This window comes from Anolis sagrei, chromosome 5, assembly GCF_037176765.1.
Source record: "Anolis sagrei isolate rAnoSag1 chromosome 5, rAnoSag1.mat, whole genome shotgun sequence".
NCBI lineage: Eukaryota > Metazoa > Chordata > Lepidosauria > Squamata > Dactyloidae > Anolis > Anolis sagrei.
Genome location: NC_090025.1, coordinates 7,521,888 through 7,544,030, shown reverse-complemented (window position 1 = coordinate 7,544,030; position 22,143 = coordinate 7,521,888). Strand labels below are relative to the sequence as shown.

At 44.7% G+C, this 22,143-nt stretch overlaps 1 protein-coding gene across 2 annotated transcripts in view; it reads right to left on the bottom strand.

Moving 5' to 3' along the window:
• Positions 1-17,287, bottom strand: part of SLC4A11 (solute carrier family 4 member 11) — a 192,804-nt gene extending 175,517 nt beyond the window's left edge. For both annotated transcript variants that reach the window (XM_067468545.1, XM_067468547.1), the window contains exon 1: positions 17,138-17,287. In XM_067468545.1, coding sequence (XP_067324646.1) covers positions 17,138-17,219 — 82 coding nt within the window. In that variant the 5' untranslated portion in view covers positions 17,220-17,287. The remainder of the gene's footprint in view (positions 1-17,137) is intronic.
• Between the last annotated feature and the right edge of the window lie 4,856 nt (positions 17,288-22,143).

Sequence of the window (22,143 nt, the reverse complement as noted above, 5' to 3'; positions counted from 1 at the left end):
TGGCTTTCGGATTCTATTATATATTTTTTTAAAGGGGAAGGAAATGTTTTTTTACGATGCGCACAGCACTGCTTTAGGATGAACTTGGACAGCGGACAGATCCTTTGAGGAGCGTATGTTATTTGCTGCGGTTTTGCATGGAAATGAGTTAACTGGCTTTTTTTTCCTCCTTCTGTGAAATTCCAATAAACATGAGTAATTATTCCTGAATTTGCATATTGAGTGATGAATGTGTTACATTACCCCATTTCTTTTTCTTTAATAGACATGTTTTTAATTTGGTTTTGATTCTGTAGACATTTTAATTACAGCTTGCATTTTGTGTGTCTATTCCGACGGGAGCTTTTTATCTGAATTCACTGTGGATATAAGTCTAGGTAAAAGGCAGGACTCGGTGCATTTAAATTTTATGGAGATTTATGTATTTTGCTGTTGTTGTTGTTGTTGTTGTTGTTGTTACTAAGTCAGCTTTGATTTATGGCTGTCCTATGAATGGAGCTCCCAATGGCGCAGTGGGTTAAACTGCTGAGCTTGTTGACCGAAAGGTTGCAGGTTCGAATCTGGGGAGCGGCGTGAGCTTCGGCTGTCAGCCCCAGCTTCTGCCAACCCAGCAGTTCGAAAACATGCAAATGTGAGTAGATCAATAGGTACTGTGATTTATGGCTGTCCTATGAATGGAGCCCCCAGTGGCGCAGTGGGTTAAACTGCTGAGCTTGTTGACTGAAAGGTTGCAGTTTCAAATCTGGGGAGTGGCATGAGCTTCCGCTGTCAGCCCCAGCTTCTGCCAACCTAGCAGTTCGAAAACATGCAAATGTGACTAGATCAATATGTACTGCCCCAGCCAGAAGGTAACAGCTCTCCATGCAGTCATGCCCGCCACATGACCTTGGAGGTGTCTACGGACAACACCGGCTCTTTGGCTTAGAAATGGAGATGAGCACCACCCCTACCCCCACCACCCCGAGTCGGACACAACTAGACTTAATGTCAGGGAAAACCTTTACCTTACTATGAATGTGAGATCTTCTTTGCTTAGGTCTTGCAAAGTCTGCTTAGGTCTTGCAAAGTCACAGAATCATAACGGCCTGCCTCGGGGGAGTGTGCTTGCTCCATCCATGTTTACACAAATGTTTTACAGAAATGATCAGCCACTGCCAGAAAGGACAAAGAGTTTCATCTATGTTGACGAGCTTGCCATCACCGCTCAAGCAGAGAGCTTTGAGATGTATTGTCAAAGGCTTTCATGGCCAGAATCACTGGGTTGTTATACGTTTTTTTCGGGCTATATGGCCATGTTCTAGAGGCATTCTCTCCTGACGTTTCGCCTGCATCTATGGCAAGTGGTAGACCGCATTACCTCTGAGGATGCTTGCCATAGATGCAGGTGAAACGTCAGGAGAGAATGCCTCTAGAACATGGCCATATAGCCCGAAAAAACCTACAACAACCCAGCTTTGAGATTGTTGAACAGAAGCTCTCCGAAGCTTTAGGTGTTCTTACTGCCCATTATAGGGGAAATCTGCTGATTCTTAATCCATCTAAAACACAGATGTATGCTTTTCACCTTAAGAACAGACAAGCATCTCGAGCTCTGAGGAATCCCATTGGAGCATTGCAGCACACCCAAATAGCTGGGAGATACCCTGGATCGTTCTATGACCTACAAGATGCACGGCTTGAATATCAAGCAAAAGTGGGCACTAGAAACAACATCATACAAAAGCTGACTGGCACAACCTGGGGATCACAACCCGACACAGTGAGGACATCAGGCCTTGCACTTTGCTAATCCCCAAGTTATGAACAAGATAGGTTCTGTAGGTTTGTTCTTAAGTTGAATGTGCATGTAAGTTGGAACAGGGGCATTCTTTAAGTGTAATTCCAGCCAAATACACATACACAGCTTTTGATATGAGGGGCGTTCATTCAAGATTTCCTCTGACCCACTTCTATTTATCACAGGACGCTGAAACTGCACATGTGTAATGATATAAGTCTCTATAGGCTACATGCCAATTTACAACTCAGAACTGATAACGGTCTTAATGTCACAAGTGCTGAAGTGGTGTGAGGTTTGATAACAGACCCAGTGGAATATGGAGCAGTTCTCAAGTTCCTTTACTTGAAAGGCCGCACACCAAAGCAGACATTCGATGAGATGAAAGAGGTTCATGGTGAGGATTCCCCATCATATGATGGATTCAAGGACTGGCATCATCAATTCCAATGTAGTCAGACTTCGGTGCAAACAGCTCCAATTCAAGGCGACCCCACTCTGCTATTGATAAATACACCATCCAGCAAGTAGAGGTCACAATTTTGGAAAATCACCACGTAACCATTCACCTAGTCCAAAATGTCACGATTAGTGTGGGATCCATGGAAAAAAGTCACCCAAGACCATCTTCACATGCATAAGGTATCTGCTCGCTGGGTCCCCTGGCTGCTCCCACCTTTGCAGAAGGAGGAATGAGTCAAATGTTCTCAGGCTCTCTTGACAATGATGTGCCATGGAAACCAGGAGGACTTTTTCAACAGACTGATCACACAGGAGGAAAGCTGGGTCAATCACTCAGATCCTTAGATTAAGGTCCAGTCGATGCAATGGAAGCATCAGGACTCACTGCCTCCAAAGAAGGCATGTGTCCAACTCTCAGCAGGCAAGGTCATGCTCACAGTATTTTGGGACCAGAATAGAGTAGTATTGATGGATTTCCTAACAATGGGGACCATGATCACTGGGGCAGACTAGGCTTCACTGCTGTGGAAATTGCGAGAGGCCATCAAAACCAAGAGACGTGGCATGCTCACCAGAGGTGTCTGATGTATGCAAGACAATGCACCAGTTCACAACTCACATGCTTCTGGAACATGTCCATACAGCCCAGAAAACTTACAGCAATGAAGTAATGGCTATTTGCAACACCTGAGCCACTGCCAGAAGGGACGGAGAGTTTCATCTATGCAGATGATCGTGCCATTACCGCTCAAGCAGGGAGCTTTGAGATGGTTGAACAGAAGCTCTCTGAAGCTCTAGGTGCTCTTACTGCCGATTACAGGGAAAACCAACTGATCCCTAATCCATCTAAAACAGACATGTGCCTTTCACCTTAAGAACAGACAAGCATCCCGAGCTCTGAGGATGACCTGGGAAGGAATCCCACTGGAGCATTGCAGCATACCCAAATCCCTGGGAGTCACTCTGGACCATGCTCTGACCTACAAGAAGCACTGCCTGAACATCAAGCAAAAAGTGGACGCTAGAAACAATATCATACACAAGCTGATTGGCATAACCTGGGGATCACAACCAGACACAGTTAAGACACCTGCCCTTGCGCTATGCTACTCTGCTGCTGAGTATGCATGCCCAGTGTGGAACACATCTCACCACACTAAAACAGTGGATGTGGCTCTGAATGAGACATGCCGCATTATCACGGGGTTTCTGCACCCTACACCACTGGAGAAATTACACTGCTTAGCCGGTATTGCACCACCTGACACCCGCCGGGAAGTTGCAGCCAATAGTGAAAGGACCAAGGCAGAGACATCTCCATCTCATCCCTTGTTTGGTTATCAGCCAGCACGTCAATGACTTAAATCAAGAAAAAGTTTTCTAAGATCTACAGAGACACTTGCTGGAACACCTCAGCAAGCGAGAGTCCAAAAATGGCAGGCTCAAATCCAGCACCTCAATCCGTGGGTGATACCAGATGAGAGACTCCCCCCTGGGCACACAGAAAACTGGGTGACTTGGAAGGTACTGAATAGACTGCGCTCTGGCACCACGAGATGCAAAGCCAACCTTCAGAAATGGGGTTTCAAAGTGGAATCCACGACATGCGAGTGTGGAGAAGAGCAAAATACAGACCACCTGCTGCAATGCAATCTGAGCCCTGCTACATGCACAATGAAGGACCTCCTTGCGGCAACACCAGAGGCACTCCAAGTGGCCAGATACTGGTCAAAGGACATTTAATCAACTACCAAGCTTGCAAACTTTGTGTTTTGTTTGTTTGTTTGTTTGTTTGTTTGTTTGTTTAAAAATGCAATACAACTGTTTGGCTTGCTCCTGACACAATAATCCAGCACATCACATCATTTTTTATTGTTTTATTGCCTTTACTTTTGCTCTTACGGGTTTTATGGTTGTTTTATCGATAATAATTATTGCTTATATTAATTGTCATTACTGTTATAATTGGTGTCGTTAACTGATGTTGTGTTTTTGTTGCTTGTGTAAGCCGCCTTGCTTGTGTAAGCCGCCCTGAGTCCCCCCCCCCCCCCCCCCGGGGTGAGAAGGGCGGGGTAGAAGCGACCGTAATAAATAATTAATAAATAAATAAATAAATAAATTTGGAAAATATTCCGAAGTAAAGCAAAAATGGCCAGGTTTGGGCTTTAAATGGTCCACATTTGGACCATAAACGACCCACATTTGGGACCATAAATTGATCATATTTGGGCCATAAATGACCCACATTTGGAATCCTAAATTAACCACTTTGGGGACCATAAATGACCCACCACTGGGACATAATGATCCATCTTTGAGCCATAAATGATAACACATTTGGAACTGTAAATATACCACATCTGGGAACCTAAATGACTCACCTTTGGGCCATGATGACCCATCTCTGAGCCATAAACGACCCCCATTTGGGTCATAAATAACCCACATTTGGGCCATAAATAGCCAGCATATCATGAAATTCCCATCCTTGATGGCAGAACAGGAATCAACACAGAAAGAACATGCTATTGAGGTTTAAAATGCATGGATTTTTCCAACAGAAAAGGAGAGAAGCAGAAGGTGGGATAATCCATTTTTTGAGTTAATGTGCAGCGGAAGACCCTCTGGAAATCATTTCTCTCCATCCTTTTCGAACAGCCTCAGGCCTCGGAGGGACTTAATAACTGATAATGTTTTATCGATTGCGGTCTGCCTTCTGTAACCATCAGGAGTAAAAGAAAATCAAAGGACAGCAAAACACCTTCGGATTAAGAAGTGACAAGCGCACGTTTAAACCTGAACACTCCATGAACCCCAAATCGATCAGGAAAATATTCCCTGACGTACAGAAAAAATTGGGCCTTTAAATATGGATATTTTGTGCCATACCTCTAGATAAGTAAGCTTACAGATTGGAAATAGCAATGGGGTTCTGTGTGGGAAGTTTGGCCCAATTCTATCCTTGATAGGGTTCAGAATACTATCTGATTGTAGGCGAACTATCAATCCCAGAACTACAACTCCCTAATGTTGAGGTATACTTTCCCCAAACTCCAACAGTGCTCACATTTGGGCATATTGAGTTTTCGTGCCAAATTTGCTCCAGATCCATCATTGTTTGAGTCCACAGTGCTCTCTGGATGCAGGTAAACTTTAATTGTAGGTGAACTAAAAATCCCAGCAACTGCAACTCCCAAATTTCAAGGTCTATTTTCCCCAAACAACACCAGTGTTCACATTTGGGCATATTGAGTACCTGTGCCAAGTACCTGGACCAGATCCATCATTGTTTGTGTCCACAGTGCTCTCTGAATGTAGGTGAACTACAACTCAAAAACTCAAGGTCAATGCTCATCAAGAACTTTCTGTTGGTCATGGGAGTTCTGTGTGCCAAGTTTGGTTCAATTCCATCGTTTGTGGAGTACAGAATGCTCTTTGATTGTAGGTAAACTATAAATCCCAGTATTTACTCAGTATTTGGCATACTGAGTACCTGTGCCAAGTTTGTATCAGATCCATCATTATTTGCATCCACACTGCTCTCTGGATGTAGGTGAACTACAACTCCAAAACCCAAGCTCAATGCCCATCAAACCCTTCCAGTATTTTCTGTTGGTCATGGGAGTTCTGTGTGCCAAGTTGGGTTCAATTCCATTGTTGGCGGAGTTCAGAATGCTCTTTGATTGTAGGTGGACTATAAATCCCAGCAACTACAACTCCCAAATGTCAAGGTCTATTCCCCCCCCCCCCACCCCAAACTCCACCATTATTCACATTTGGGCATATTGAGTATTCGTGGCAAATTTGGTCCAGATCTATCATTGTTTCTCCCCTAAATCATTGTCAATTCCTCCCAAACTTGGAGTTCTGTGTGCCAAGTTTCATCCAGGTCTGTCATTCGTGGGGTTCTCAGTGGGCTGTGTAAGTCAGAGCTGAATTGGTAGAAGGTACTGCAAATCCCATCATCTCTAACCCATGCTCCCCTAAAATACTGTTTTGTGACTATTCTATCCTTGGTGGAGTTCAGAAGGCAAACTATCAATCCCAATAACTACAACTCCCAATTGATAAAATCAATCCCCTCCACAACCCCACCAGTATTCAAATTTGGGTGTATTGGGTATTTGTGCCAAATTTGGTCCAGTGAGTGGAAATCCATCCTGCATATGAGATATTTACATGACGATTCATAACAGTAGCAAAATTACAGTGATGAAGTAGCAATGAAAATAATTTTATGGTTGGGGGTCAGCGCAACATGAGGAAATGTATTAAGGGGCTGCGGCATTAGGAAGGTTGAGAAACACTGCTTTAGCGTTTCTGCCCTGAGCCCAATGCTGTTCAACAACATTATCCCAGAATCATAGACTCCTAGAGTTGGAAGGGACCCTCAAAGGCTATCTAGTCCAACCCCTTTGCCATGCAGGAAAAGCACAATCTAAGTCCTCCAGAAAGATGGCCCTCCAATGATTGGTATGATGGAATAGGGGGCATGCTATCATATGTACACCAAATTAGGACGGATAGCTAATGCCCGAGAGAGAAAGATCAGGATCCAAAGTTGCCTTAACCGATGAGAGAGATGGGTCAACACTCACAGAATGAGCTTCAACAGGAAAAATTATAGTACTTAGGAAGAAAAAACATGCAATGCTGTAAAATGACACTTGGCTTGACAACAGTATATGCAGAAGGAATCTAGGTATCTTAATAGACCACATAGGAGTGTAACATCTACATTGAAGGAAATGATACTTTGCTCAGACATCCTCACCTGGAATAATCCTGAATCTGGTTCTGGTCACCAACAATATAAGAAAGATATTGACAAGCAGGAACAAGTCTATAGAAAGGTGATGTCGTACTGTTGACGGGCAGGAAAAGAGATTTAAAGATGTCAACCTTAAAAACTCTGGCATAGACACCGAGAACTGGAAAGCCCTAGCCTGTGAGTGCTCCAGCTGGAGGTCAGCTGTGACCAGCAGTGCTGTAGAATTTGAAGAGGCACGAATGTGGGGCGAAAGAGAGAAATGAGGCAAGAGGAAGGCACGTCAATCCAACTCTGACCGGGACCTCCTTCCACCTGGAAACCAATGCCCTCACTGCAGGAGGCGATGCAGATCAAGAATAGGGCTCCATAGTCATCTATGGACCTACCCTGGAGGATTATCCTACTCGGATAACAAGGGATTGCCTAAGTAAGTAAGTAGTACTCCAGAGCAGAATCACCTCTGACTTTAACCACCACACCAGCTGGGTAAAATCAGCAAGCAGTTTATTTAGGAATATATGTAGCCAAAAGAGTAAAAAGTAATCCACAGTAAAAAGTAATCTAATTGATATAAAGAAAGACAGGAACAAAGAGTCAAAGGAAATCCATGAAACTAAGCACTTGAATCCATGAACAATACAGAAGCATTTTCCATAGGCTAAACATGAGCTAGGCCAGTGGTTCTCAACCTGGGGTCCCCAGATGTTTTTGGCCCACAACTCCCAGAAATCCCAGCCAGTTTACCAGCTGTTAGGATTTCTGGGAGTTGTAGGCCAAAAACATCTGGGGACCCCAAGTTGAGCACCACTGAGCTAGGCAAACCCTGGTGCTGGAAACTTGGTGTTAATCCGACATTGCTTCAACTAAAGCAATCTTCCCTCACAAGTCATTTATAAACCCAGATCTGATTCCAAAACTGCTATTAACGGATTCTTTCTCCGTTTCGGTTTGCTATCTAACACAAAATTATATGTATTTTTACTCTATATGTATTTTATTTTTGTATTGTTGTATGATGTTTTAGACTGTATTTTGGCATTGAATCTTTGCTCTCTGGAGATAGAGAAGAATAATAGAATCACAGAATCATAGAGTTGGAAGAGACCTCATGGGCCATCCAGTCCAACCCCATTCTGCCAAGAAGCAGGAATATTGCATTCAAATCACCCCTGACAAATGGCCATCCAGCCTCTGCTTAAAAGCCTCCAAAGAAGGAGCTTCCACCACACTCCGGGGCAGAGAGTTCCACTGCTGAACGGCTCTCACAGTCAGGAAGTTCTTCCTCGTGTTCAGATGGAATCTCCTCTCTTGCAGTTTGAAGCCATTGCTCCATTGCGTCCTAGTCTCCAGGGAAGCAGAAAACAAGCTTGCTCCCTCCTCCCTGTGGCTTCCTCTCACATATTTATACATGGCTATCATATCTCCTCTCAGCCTTCTCTTCTTCAGGCTAAACATACCCAGCTCCTTAAGCCGCTCCTCATAGGGCTTGTTCTCCAGACCCTTGGTCATTTTAGTCGCCCTCCTCTGGACACATTCCAGATCAGGATATAAAAGTTTCAGATAAATAAATAAATAAATTCTGTCGAAGTCTAGCTGAGCTTCTTACTTGTTGCACAGACTCTCTCTGTTTACTGAAACTTCTTTTCCTATTCAAGGTCTCACTCCCCTCATTAACTCCTGCACCTCGTAACTCAGACTCAACTTCATTCTCAGATAACTGACCAGGGAACTGCGTCGAAAAGCCTTTCCCAAGCCTGGGACCTTGAGAATACTCTTGAAGCATCTCAAGCCTCTCTTTTAAACTCCATTCAGGCCCTTGCAGCAACTCAGGCCTCCCTGGCCTCTCATCCACGAGGACTCCAAGAAAAAGATCTTGGAGTCCTCGTGGACAACAAGTTAAACATGAGCCAACAATGTGATGTGGCGGCAAAAAAAGCCAATGGGATTTTGGCCTGCATCAATAGGAGCATAGTGTCTAGATCTAGGGAAGTCATGCTACCCCTCTATTCTGATTTGGTTAGACCACACCTGGAATATTGTGTCCAATTCTGGGCACCACAATTCAAGAGAAATATTGACAAGCTGGAATGTGTCCAGAGGAGAGCGACTAAAATGATAAAAGGTCTGGAGAACAAGCCCTATGAGGAGAGGCTAAAGGAGCTGGGCATGTTTAGCCTGAAGAAGAGAAGGCTGAGAGGAGATATGATAGCCATGTATAAATATGTGAGAGGAAGCCACAGAGAGGAGGGAGCAAACTTGTTTTCTGCTTCCTTGGAGACTAGGACGCAATGGAACAATGGCTTCCATCTGAACATGAGGAGATTCCATCTGAACATGAGGAAGAACTTCCTGATTGTGAGAGCCGTTCAGCAGTGGAACTCTCTGCCCCGGAGTGTGGTGGAGGCTCCTTCTTTGGAAGCTTTTAAGCAGAGGCTGGATGGCCATCTGTCAGGGGTGATTTGAATGCAATATTCCTGCTTCTTGGCAGAATGGGGTTGGACTGGATGGCCCATGAGGTCTCTTCCAACTCTTTGATTCTATGATTCTATCCCAAGACTCAGAAGCCAAATCAACATCCCCATTCCCTTCAGGAACATCAACATGAACACCATCCCTGTTCCCATCATGAATATCAACATAAACATCAGACACAATCACAGGCTGAACAGACTGACATACAACAGGGGACCAAAGTATTAAAGTTTTGAAAGCCGGAAACCCTCCTGAGGACAGGTTGAGAACTGAGTATATTTAGTTTAGAGAGAAAAGGAGACATGATAGCCACATGTAAATATTTCAAAAGATGTCATACTGAGGATGGAGCCGGCTTGTTTTCCACTGCTCTCAAGCACTGCTTCATAAAGTATGGGTCCTGACCCCAAATGGGGTCCCCTTAGCTCAATTAAGTAGGGTCTCAAAAAATATGGCAACAGGAAAAGTTTTCTCAACTTCAGAGGATGTTGTAGACATTTACATGAATCTGATGTGCAGTGTTTACAATGGTCTCTGCAGAAGATGCTTCAGCTGTACTTCATTAACAGGAAAATCAGCCTGCTTAGCAAGCCTTGCAAATGCTGGCTTGTTATCAATCAAGGTTTCATCTGTATACTTATTTTATATACCTATATATGTAAACATTTCGCCAAAAGAGGTCTCAAGTGGAAAAGTTAAAGAAGCCCTCTTCTAGAGACTGGCGCAACACATTCACGCTACATGAAAGGAGATTCCACATAAACATTAGAGAAAACTTCCTAACACTAAGAGCTGTGGAATATGTTGCCTGGAAATTTAGTACTGTCTCCTTCTCCAGAGGTTTTTAATAACAGACTGGGTGACCATCTGCTGGGAGGGCTTGGTTGTGTCTTCCTGCATGGCAGAATGGAGTTGGACTAGATGGCCTTTGGGTGCCCCTTCTAGCTCTATGATTATATAAACTGGGAATGGATGGCATCTGTCAGGAATGCTTAGTTGTGTCTTCCTTCAAGGCAAAACGGGATTGGACTGGATGGCCTTTGGGTTCCCCTTCCAACTCTATGATTAAACCGAGAATGGATGGCCATCTGTTGGGAGGGCTTGAATGGTGTCTTCTAGCATGGTGGAATGGGGTTGGACTAGATGGCCTTTGAGTACCCCTTCCAACTCTACGATTATATAAACTGAGAATGGATGGCTATTTGCCGGAAGGGTTTGGGAAGTATTTTCCTGCATGGCAGAATGGGGTTGGACTGGATGACCTTTGGGTACCCCTTCCAACTCTATATGATTATATAAACTGGGAATGGATGGCCATCTGGAGGGACAGCTTGGTTGTGTCTTCCTGCATAACAGAATGGGGTTGGACTAGATGGCCTTTGAGTACGCCTTCCAACTCTATGATTATATAAACTGGGAATGGATGGTCATCTGTCAGGAACGCTTGGTTGTGTCTTCCTGCAAGGCAGAATGGGGTTGGACTAGATGGCCCTTGGATACCCTTTCCAGATCTATGATTATATGTAAACTGAGAATGGATAGACATCTACTAGGAGGAGATCTATGATTATATGTAAACTGGGAATGGATGGCCATCCGTCAGGAATGCTTGGTTGTGTCTTCCTACATGGCAGAATGGGGTTGGACTAGATGGCCCTTGGGTGCCCCTTCCAACTCTAGGGTTCTTTGATTCTATGGCTGCACCACCTTCTGCCCCTTTTGCTATTGAGGAGTCCTACTGTGGACTCAGAACAGGAGTAATCCTGGAGGAAATGAATGGGATTTGCAAACTGGGCAATTGCACAGATGAGCAGCTGTTCTCGGCCTTAGTGTCTGCATGCACCGGAGAACGAATTTCCTCCCCAGGTCAGGCTTGTGTCACTTAGCTTCTAAGAAAAGGGAAAGGAAAGGGACACAGACATAAAATTGGAGAAAAAAACCGCTGAGCAGCTCTGAAACAAAACAAGCGCAAGAGAGAGAGCGAGAGAGAGAAGAGACACCAACCAGATGACTTACGGAAGTGCTGATAACCGCTTAGAGAGCTAAAAAACAAACTGCATTGCTCAACAGGCGCTTTCCTCCATTAGTTTGCAAACAGCTCCAAAGGAGCAGCCACCTCCTTTGCAAAAGCAGCATTTGCCGCACTTGGGAGGCAATAATTATTTATTTGAAGAGTTAAGTGTAGAAAATAGTGCTGGGTGTTGCCAAAACAAGAGGCACACAGTCCTCACGCCGCACGCCCAGCTCTCGGTGCAGGAATGGACTGAAACAAAGACACACCAATATTTGACTTCTGAGGATCCCTTCGTTCCTGGAAGTCAAAGACAAAGGAACTCACAGCCCATTGCAATCCTCCCCCAAAAGAAAACAAGGCAGCATGTTCCCACTTTAGCAACATAAGTTTCTATGTACAGCGCACAAAAACGCTCTTGAGTTTGCTCATCTGGTTCATGCTCCGGATTGTTTACAAATCGGCTCCAGATCTTGGACGCACACATACACTTTTGTTTAAATTCCTCCAAACTTCATCTTGTCGTGCTGGATTCAGCATTGATACACACACAAACACATACATGAAAAAAATGCCGAATCCAATTTTATGTGTGTGTGATATATGCACAGACATTTTGTGCAGTATGTACACACACACCAACACACATACGTACCGCAGTTCTTTGGCTTTTTGGCTTTTTTGGCAAGCAAGACCGCCTTCTGCAAAAGCACAACAAACAAGCCATGCCAAATATCTATTGTAAGAGAAACAGAAGTTAAGAAGGAAGGGGTCTCTAAGTAAAGGTAAAGATTTCCCTGACATTAAGTTAGTCGTGTTCGACTCTGAGGGGTGATGCTCATCTCCATTTCTAAACCGCATAGCTGGCATTGTCCATGGATGTCTCCAAAGTCATGTGGCTGGCATGACTGCATGGAGCGCCGTTACCTTCCCACAGAAGTGGTACCTATTGATCTACTCACATTTGCATGTTTTTGAATTGCTAGGTTGGCAGAAGCTGAGGCTAACAGCGGGAGCTCACTCCGCTCCCCAGATTTGAACCACCAACCTTTCGGTCAGCGGGTTCAGCAGCTCAGCAGGTTAACCTGCTGCGCCACCAGGGCAGCCAAAGGGTATCTGGACCTGATTAATTAGGGCACTTAAAGTTTCATCTCTATTAATTACATCTGAGCAGGTGGTGCAAAACAAAAGGTGTCCCCAAATAATGTATGCCCACTTTAACTACTCATTAACATCTATGGGGATTATAGGAAGGGTGGGCAAATCTATGTATAAAAAAGAAGAAATAATTATTATTTGATCATTCTACATTGTGGTATAAAAGCACCAATGGATTGCAGGTAAAGGTAAAGGTTATCCCCTGACATTAAGTCCAGTTGTGTTCGACTCTGGGGGGTTGTGGTCATCTCCATTTCTAAGCCGAAGAACCAGCGTTGTCCATGGATGTCTCCAAAGTCATGTGGCTGGCATGACTGCACGGAGCGCCATTACCTTCCCGCAGAAGCACTATCTATTGATCTACTCATATTTGCATGTTTTCGAACTGTTAGTTTGGCAGAAGCTGAGGCTAACAGTGGGAGCTCACTTCGCGCCCTGGATTTTGAATCGCCAACCTTTCGGTCAGCAAGTTCAGCAGCTCAGCAGGTTAATCTGTTGCGCCACCAGGGCAGCCAAAGGGTATCTGGACCTGATTAATTAGGGCACGTAAAGTTTCATCTCTATCAATTACATCTGAGCAAGTGAGTGGTGCAAAACACAAGCCACTGAAATCCACAAGCGTGTGGACAATTTCAACAGAAAGGAGGAAACCATGAAAATATTTTAAAAACTCTAATATCAAAACAGTAAATAAAGAGCAACACTCAAAAAGCAGGGGAATTCCAGACAAGAATCAATCAGGGTCAGCTAACAGCTCCCAACAACTGATTCCCCCAGGCAGCAACCAGCCAGGCCTTGAAGCTGCAACACCATTCAGTGCTAATCAAGGTGTCCCCAAATAATGTATGCATACTTTAACTACTCATTAACATCTATGGGGATTATAGGAAGGGTGGGCAAATCTATGTATAAGAAAGAAGGAATGTTATAATTATTATTTGATCATTCTACATCGTGGAATAAAAGCACCAAAGGATTGCAGGTAAAGGTAAAGGTTTTCCCCTGACATTAAGTCCAGGCATGTCCAACTCTGGGGGTTGGTGCTCTAAGCCAAAGAGCCGGCGTTGTCCGTAGACACCTCCAAGATCATGTGGCCAGCATGACTTCATGGAGTGCTGCTACCTTCCCGCTGGAGTGGTACCTATTGATCTACTCACATTTGTATGTTTTTGAACTGCTAGGTTGTCAGAAGCTGGGCATAACAGTGGGAGCTCACTCCACTCCCAGGATTCGGACCGGTGACCTTTTGGGTTCAGCAGCTCAACGCTTTAATGCACTGTGCCACCGGGTGCTCCAAAGGATGGCAAAGAGTGGGGAAATATGCCAAGCATCTTCAAGGAAGGGAGGCCAGAAGGGAGTTCAAGGGAAGGAAGAAGGCAACCTCAGTACAAGAAGGATTCTTTCACCTCTGCAGGAAGCTACCGAATACTATGCAGCTGTGGACAAGTCTCCATAGGGACCACCAAATGCAATGAATCTAGGAATATGAAAGGCACTGCAGACTAACTCAATCTGAGAAGTCAGCCATAGCAGAGCACCTGATGAACCAACCTAGACACAGCATATTATTTGAGAACACAGAAATGCTGGACCACGCTGACAACCATCATATGGTTGCCTGAGAAGCCACTGAAATCCACAAGCATGTGGACAATTTCAACAGAAAGGAGGAAACCATGAAAATATTTTAAAAACTCTAGTATCAGAACAGTAAATAAAGAGCAACACTCAAAATGCAGGGAAATTCCAGACAAGAATCAATCAGGGTCAGCTAACAACTCCCAACAAATTATTCCCCTAGGCAGCAACCAGCCAGACCTTGAAGCTGCAACACCATTCAATGCTAATCAAGGTGGCCAATTGCAACATTCCCACTTGCCTCAAGCAGAGAAGAGTTCTTTCTTCCACCATGGACAATCCACAGATATATAAACCTCACTTACTTAGTGTCCAATAGACCCCTCAACCTCTGAGGATGCTTGCTAGAGATGTGGGCTAAACAAAAATTCAGGAGAGAATGCTTCTCGAACATGGACAGATGGCTCGGAAAACTCACAGCAACTTCAGTACACTTTGGGCTTGGATTTGTGTTTTTAAAAGGCAAGGAAGAAGCCAATAGAGGAAAGAAAGGGTGCATCTCCACTGTGGAATGGATGCAGTTTGATCTCACTTGAACCTCCAAGGCTTAATGCTATGGAATCATGGGAGTTGTAGTTTAGCAAGGCTCTGAGAGTAAAGAGTTTGCGAAACGACAAGCCCCAAATGTCAATAGCATTGAGCCAAGGTAGTCATAGTAATGTCCAACTGCATTCGCTGTACAGCGGAGATGCAACCCAAGGCATAGGATGAGGAAACCATCCACACTGTAGGATTATTAATTTTTTTTTGTCGTGTCAGGAGCAACTTCAGAAACTGCAAGTTGCTTCTGGTGTGACAGAATTGGCCGTCTGCGAGGACGTTGCCCAGGGGACACCCAGATGTTTTGATGTTTTATCATCCTTGTGGGAGGCTTCTCTCATGTCCCCGCACGAGGAGCTGGAGCTGAGAGAGGAAGCTCATCCGTGCTCTCCCTGGATTCGAACCTGTGACCTGTCAGTCTTCAGTCTTGCCGGCACAGGGGTTTAACCCACTGCGCAACCAGGGGCTCCTACACTGTAGGAAGAATGCAGTTTGATCCCACTTGAACCTCAAATGCTCAATGCTATGGCATGCTGGGAGTTGTAGTTTAGTAAGGCTCTGAAGGTAAAGAGTTTGTGAAATGCCAGTCCTCAAATGTCAATAGCATTGAGCCAAGGCAGTCATAGTGAAGTCCAACTGCATTCGCTGTACCACGGAGATGCAGCCCAAGGCATAGGATGAGGATACAATCCACGCTGAATGCAGTTTGACACGACTTGAACTGCCAAGGCTCAATGCTATGGAATCCTGGGAGTTGTAGTTTAGTAAGGCTCTGAAGGTAAAGTGTTTGCGAAACGACAACCCCCAAATGTCAATAGCATTGAGCCAAGGCAGTCCTAGTGATGTCCAACTGCATTCGCTGTACAGCGGAGATGCAACCCAAGGCATAGGATGAGGAAACCATTCATACTGGAGGATGAATGCAGTTTGATCCCACTTGAACTGCCAAGGCTCAATGTTATGGAATCCTGGGAGCTGTAGTTTAGTAAGGCTCTGAGGGTAAAGAGTTTGCAAAATGACAAGCCCCAAATGTCAATAGCATTGAGCCAAGGCAGGGAATGCAGAGGAAAGCGACTAAAATGATAAAGGGTCTGGAGAACAAGCCCTATGAAGAGTGGCTTAAGGAGCTGGGCATGTTTAGCCTGAAGAAGAGAAGGCTGAGAGGAGATATGATAGCCATGTATAAATATGTGAGAGGAAGCCACAGGGAGGAGGGAGCAAGCTTGTTTTCTGCTTCCTTGGAGACTAGGACGCAATGGAACAATGGCTTCAAACTACAAGAGAGGAGATTCCATCTGAACATGAGGAAGAACTTCCTGACTGTGAGAGCCGTTCAGCAGTGGAACTCTCTGCCCTGGAGCGTGGTGGAGGCTCCTTCTTTGGAAGCTTTTAAACAGAGGCTGGATGGCCATCTGTCAGGAGTGATTTGAATGCAATATTCCTGCTTCTTGGCAGAAAGGGGTTGGACTGGATGGCCCATGAGGTCTCTTCCAACTCTTTGATTCTATGATTGTATGATTCTAAGGCAGTCATAGTGACGTCCAACTGCATTCGCTGTACAGCGGAGATGCAACCCAAGGCATAGGATGAGGATACCATCCATGCTGCAGAATGAATGCAGTTTGACGCCACTTGATCTGCCATGGCTGGATGCAAAGGGAGTCATGGGAGGTGTAGTTCTGCAAAGCCTTCCCTGCCCAGGAGTGCTGGAGGAGCCTCCCCAAATTGCATCTCCTATGATTCCACAGCATTGAAGCTTGGCAGTGCAAGAGGTGTCAGGCTGCATTAATCCTACAGTGCAGATGCAGCCAAGGATTGCAAGCGTTGAAAGGATGCCAAGCATCTTCAAGGAAAGGAGGCGAGGAGGGAGTTCAAGGCGAAGGCAACCTCAGCATGCTTTGAGCTTGGAAAGGAGGAAGCCAAGGAAGGGAAGCCCATCCTGGAGAATGAATGCAGTTCTGACATCCCTGGCTCAATGCAATGGAGTTGTAGTTTGGACATGCTCTTTAAGCCTTTGCTCCCCAAACTACAACTCCCGGGATGCCACAGCCTTGAGCCAAGGCAAAAATGCTGTCAAACTGCATTCATTCCAAAATACAGGTTCAAAACAGGCAGAGGAAGGGACTGCGCGCTCTGCAAAGGCTCTCCAAAAACTCTCCCAAAGGTCCTCCCTTTTTGGCTGCCAAAACGCACTGGAAGCAGGGTTTTGGAGCCTTGCCTGGGCTCCCTCCTTCCTTCCTTCCTTCTTTCCCTCCCTTTCCTCCTCCTCCTCTTCTTCAGAGCAAGCCGACGCCGCTTGAAGACTCACCGCAAGGCTGGAGGTGGAAGACGCGCCGGACTGAAGCCATCGCGGCGCACGGCTTGGAGAGCTCCAGATGCGCGCCTCTCATTCCATCGCCTCCAAGGAAGGAATGGGAGGAAGGAAGGGAGGAAGGAAGACCCAGAGGCTCCCGAGGAGAAGGAGAAGGGCAGAAAAAGCCCAAGGCTGCCCGGTGCCACACCTCCCCGCCCGGCCCCCCTCCCTGCCTGCCTCCCTGCCGCCTCCGCCTGGGTCCTAGCGCCCTCCACACTCATGCGCTCCGCCGTGCGCCCTGGGCGCATGCATCTCTTCTCCACTTTGGCAACGCTTGTTATCGCTGTGGCTCAATGCCATGATGGGGTCTTAGGAGTTGCTGTGTTTGCAAGCCCTCTTTCCAAACTGTGTTTTTGCTGGTGCCTCCCCAAACTGACACCCAAAGTGGAGGGGCTGGCACCAGAAACACTCTCTCTGTCTCTCTGGCCATTTGGGGACACCAGTTTTGATACCACTTGAACTGCCATGGCTGGATGCAAAGGCTCTTTCCAAACTGTGCTTTTGCTGGTCCTTCCCCAAACTAACACTCAAAATGGTGCCAGAGCGCAGTCTGTTCAGCGCCTTCCAAGTTGCCCAGTCTTCTGTGTGCCCAGGGAAGAGTCTCTCATTTGGTATCAGCTATTGGTTGAGGTTCTGGATTTGAGCCTGCCACTTTTGGACTCTTGTTTGCTGAGGTGTTCCAGCAAGTGTCTCTGTAGATCTTAGAAAACTATTTCTAGATTTAAGTCGTTGACATGCTGGCTGATACCCAAACAAGGGATGAGCTGGAGATGTCTCTGCCTTGGTGCTTTCACTATTGGCTGCTACTTCCCAGCAGATGTCAGGTGGTGCAATACCCGGTAAGCAGTGTAATTTCTCCAGTGGTGTAGGGCGCAGACATGTCTCATTAAGAGCCACATCCACTGTTTTAGCGTGGTGAGATGTGTTCCACACTGGGCATGCGTACTCAGCAGCAGAGTAGCACAGCGCAAGGGCAGATGTCTTCACTGTGTCTGGTTGTGATCCCCAGGTTGTTCCAGTCAGCATTCGTATGATATTGTTTCTTGCTTGATGTTCAGGCAGTGCTTCTTGTAGGTCAGAGCACGGTCCAGAGTGATTCCCATGACTGGATGCAAAGGCTCTTTCCAAACTGTGCTTTTGCTGGTCCTTCCTCAAACTAACACCCAAAATGAAGGGGCTGGCACCAGATACTCTCTCTCTCTCTCTATAGCCATTTGGGGACACCAGTTATAATAAAATAATAGTAAAACTTTATTTGGGTTGTTGTAGGTTTTTCATGCTATATGCCCATGTTCTAGAGGCATTCTCTCCTGACGTTTCATCTACATCCTCTTCACCTCACAACCTCTGAGGATACTTGCCATAGATGCAGGCGAAACGTCAGGAGAGAATGCTTCTAGAACATGGCCATATAGCCCGAAAAACCTACAACAACCCAGTCATTCCAGCCATGAAAGCCTTCGACAAAACTTTATTTATATACCGCTCTATCTCCCCGAGGGGGACTCAGGGTAGTTTCCAAGTAACATCGCCAAAACATACAGAGTAAACAGCATAACATAAAATTAATGAAACAACATAAGCATAAAATTGTCACAACAACATATATATATTAAAAATAATGCTGCCTGTTCAGAGCAATCAAAAAGCCGGACTGAGGCTAGTGCAAACTCAAAATATGAGGGGGCTGGGAATTAAGTACAGTGCTATAACAGGCTAACAGCAATAGCAGGTATGGGTCTGTGGCTGCTCATTTCCAGGACCAATTGGAGGAATGACCGGGGTAATAGGTAGGAAGTATAAGGCCATATTCAATATTGCTGTGGCTCAATGCCATGGGGTCTTAGGAGTTGCTGTGTTTGCAAGCCCTCTTTCCAAACTGTGTTTTTGCTGGTGCTTCCCCAAACTGACACCCAACGTGGAGGGGCTGGCACCAAATCTCTCTCTGGCCATTTGGGGACACCATTTGAACTGCCATGGCTGGATGCAAAGGGAGTCATGGGAGGTGTCGTTCTGCAAGGCCGTCTCTGCCCAGGAGTCCTGGTGGTGCCTCTCCAAATTGCATCTCTTATGATTGCACATCTGAACTGTTTAAAATCTTGAAAGAGGATGCTGCCAAGGTGATGCATGTCATATGCCAGCAAATACGGAAAACACAAGAATGGCCATCAGACTATTTGCCAAATAGTCACTGTTGAATGTTTTTACATGGACTGTTTTTATATTGTGTAAATGCTATTTTAAATTGTAAGTCACTTGGAGCACCTTGGTGGAGAGCGACTAATAAAGAAATAAAGTGAAGTGAAGAAGACTGGAGAAAAATCAACTTATATCCCCATATCAAAAAATGGAAATGCTCAAACTCCCGTACAGTGGCCCTTATTTCTCATGCCAGTAAGGAAATAAATAAATAAATAATAATAATAATAAACTTTATTTAAACCCGGCCACCATCTCCCCAAGAGACTCAGAGAGGCTTACATGAGGCCAAGCCCGACAACACATCAATAAAACAAAAAGGCAGTAAACAAAAAACAATACAAATTAATATAAATCACATATAAATAATAACACACAAAGATTTCAAAGGTAATACTCAAGATCCTGCAAGGAAGATTCCAGCAATACATGGAGCGGGAGTTGCCAGATGTACAAGCTAGGTTTAGAAAAGGCAGATGAACTAGAGACCAAATGGCCAATATCTGGATGCTGGATAATGGAGAAAAGCAGGGAGTTTCAGAAAAACATCTATTTCTGTTTCATTGACTATTCTAAAGCCTTTGACTGTGTGGATCATAATAAATTGTGGCAAGTTCTTGGTGGGATGGGCATACCAAATCACCTTGCCTCTCTCCTGAGGAATCTGTATAAGGATCAAGTAGCAACAGTCAGAACTGATTACAGAACAACAGACTGGTTCAAAATTGGGAAAGGCGTGCGGCAGGATTGTATCCTCTCACCCAACCAATTCAACTTGTATGCAGAACGCATCATGCGATGTGTGGGGCTTGACGAATGCAAGGCTGGGGTTAAAATTGCTGGAAGAGACATTAACAACCTTAGATATGCAGATGACACCACTCTGATGGCTGAAAGCGAGGAGGAGCTGAGGATTCTTCTAATCAAGGTGAAAGAAGAAAGCACAAAAGCTGAGTTGCAGCTAAACATAAAAAAACCAAGATTATGGCAACAAGAATTATTGACAAGTGGGAAACAGAGGGAGAAAACGTGGAGGACATGACAGACTTTCTATTTTCTAGGTGTGAAGATTACTGCAGACACGGACTGCAGCCAGGAAATCAGGAGACGTTTCCTTCTTGGGAGGAGATCAAGGACTAATATCAATAAAATAGTGAAGACTAGAGACATCACACTGGCAACAAAGATCCACATAGTTAAAGCACTCGAAATGGCCAGTTTCTGGTCAAAGGAAATCTAGTATAATGCCAAGTTTTTAACTTTGTTTGTGTTACATTATAACTGTATTCTCAAATTTGCTTCTGACATGATAAATAAATAAATAACTGATTCTATCATAAAACATGGAAAAAGTTTATTAAACTGCCAAAACTTTGTTTTTGGAGGACATCCTGCTATAGCACATTGTGCTATAGTTTTGCATTGAATATCTCATAGCATCTCAACCAATTCAACCTAGTTTGTGGTAGCCACAAAAATGAAGTTTCTGGAGTTGAACACCTACTTTCAAAGTAAGGACCACACAATCAAACAGGAAATAAACCTTTTAAACCAGGAACAGAAACATTTTCAAATTTGGTTACATAGTATAATTATATAAGTATAGGTTTTCCATCAAAATATTTTTTTTCAAAATTTTAGTAACCCCAAACATTTCTTGTCCCATGCATTTTGGACAAGGGATGCTCAATCCACATATTGGAGGGCTCTCACTCATAAGGTTGTCTCTTAATGTTGCACTCCAGAACAGGAACGAGACCCTCTGACTTTAAAACATACCACATGTTGAGTGAAAAACCAATCCTTTTTATTGAAGCTGAGTAAAATAGCCAGTAGAAAGAAATGCTTGTAAAAATGGGGAAATTTCAAAATGTAAAAGATCAGTAAAATGCAGTAATTCAAGCACTGTCCACAAAAGATATAAAAGCAATCCAAGGCAGTATTTATCCAGACAGGAATCAACAGGTTGCAAAGATAATCCAGAAGCTGCTAGTCCACAGCAAAATGCTCAAAATCTCTATAAGAACAAGACCCTTTGAACAGGATTTCCATGGCACATGAACCTGATTTCCAAACAATGCCTGATCTAACAGGCTTTCCCTTGAAGTGAACCTTATACCCCAAAGCCCAAAAATTGGTTTTGTTTTCCCCCACTCTTGCCTCTTATCTGACAAAGCCTTTCAGGCGACGTAAACATTGAGTTTGTTGTCGATCCTGGCTGAACCCTAGCCACCTATTTTTCAACTCCCTTTCTGGCTGCTCATTAAAATTTCCAGGTGTCAGATTGTTTTCCAAACTCAAAGCTCACAGAAAGAGGGAATAAGCCATCATCCTTAAGCCCGCCAGGGATATTCTCATGAGAAACTGCCCTTTGCACTGGGGCCTCTCTGTCATTGTCTGCATGAAAATCCTTGACCAAACCATCTCCATCTTGCACCTCAGCCTCAGCACCATCATTTCCCTCATCATGTCCCACATCCAGAGCATCGTGATCCTGAGCATCATGAAACACAAACACAGGCTGATTCTCAACACTTAAGACTTTTGTGAACAGCCTGTTTTAACAAGCTCCATTGGTGCCTTGCTTCAGTTGTGCAACACTGTTTATCAACACAAGGGTTGTGTAGCACAATTGATGTCACATAAGTCAGGCTTCACCCCACCTACGGAGGTTTATGCTTCAAAACATCAATGCCAGATCTCAGCCACTATGAACAGAAAAGAAAGAGACAGTGACTTGCCTTCATAGAAGCAGAGAAATT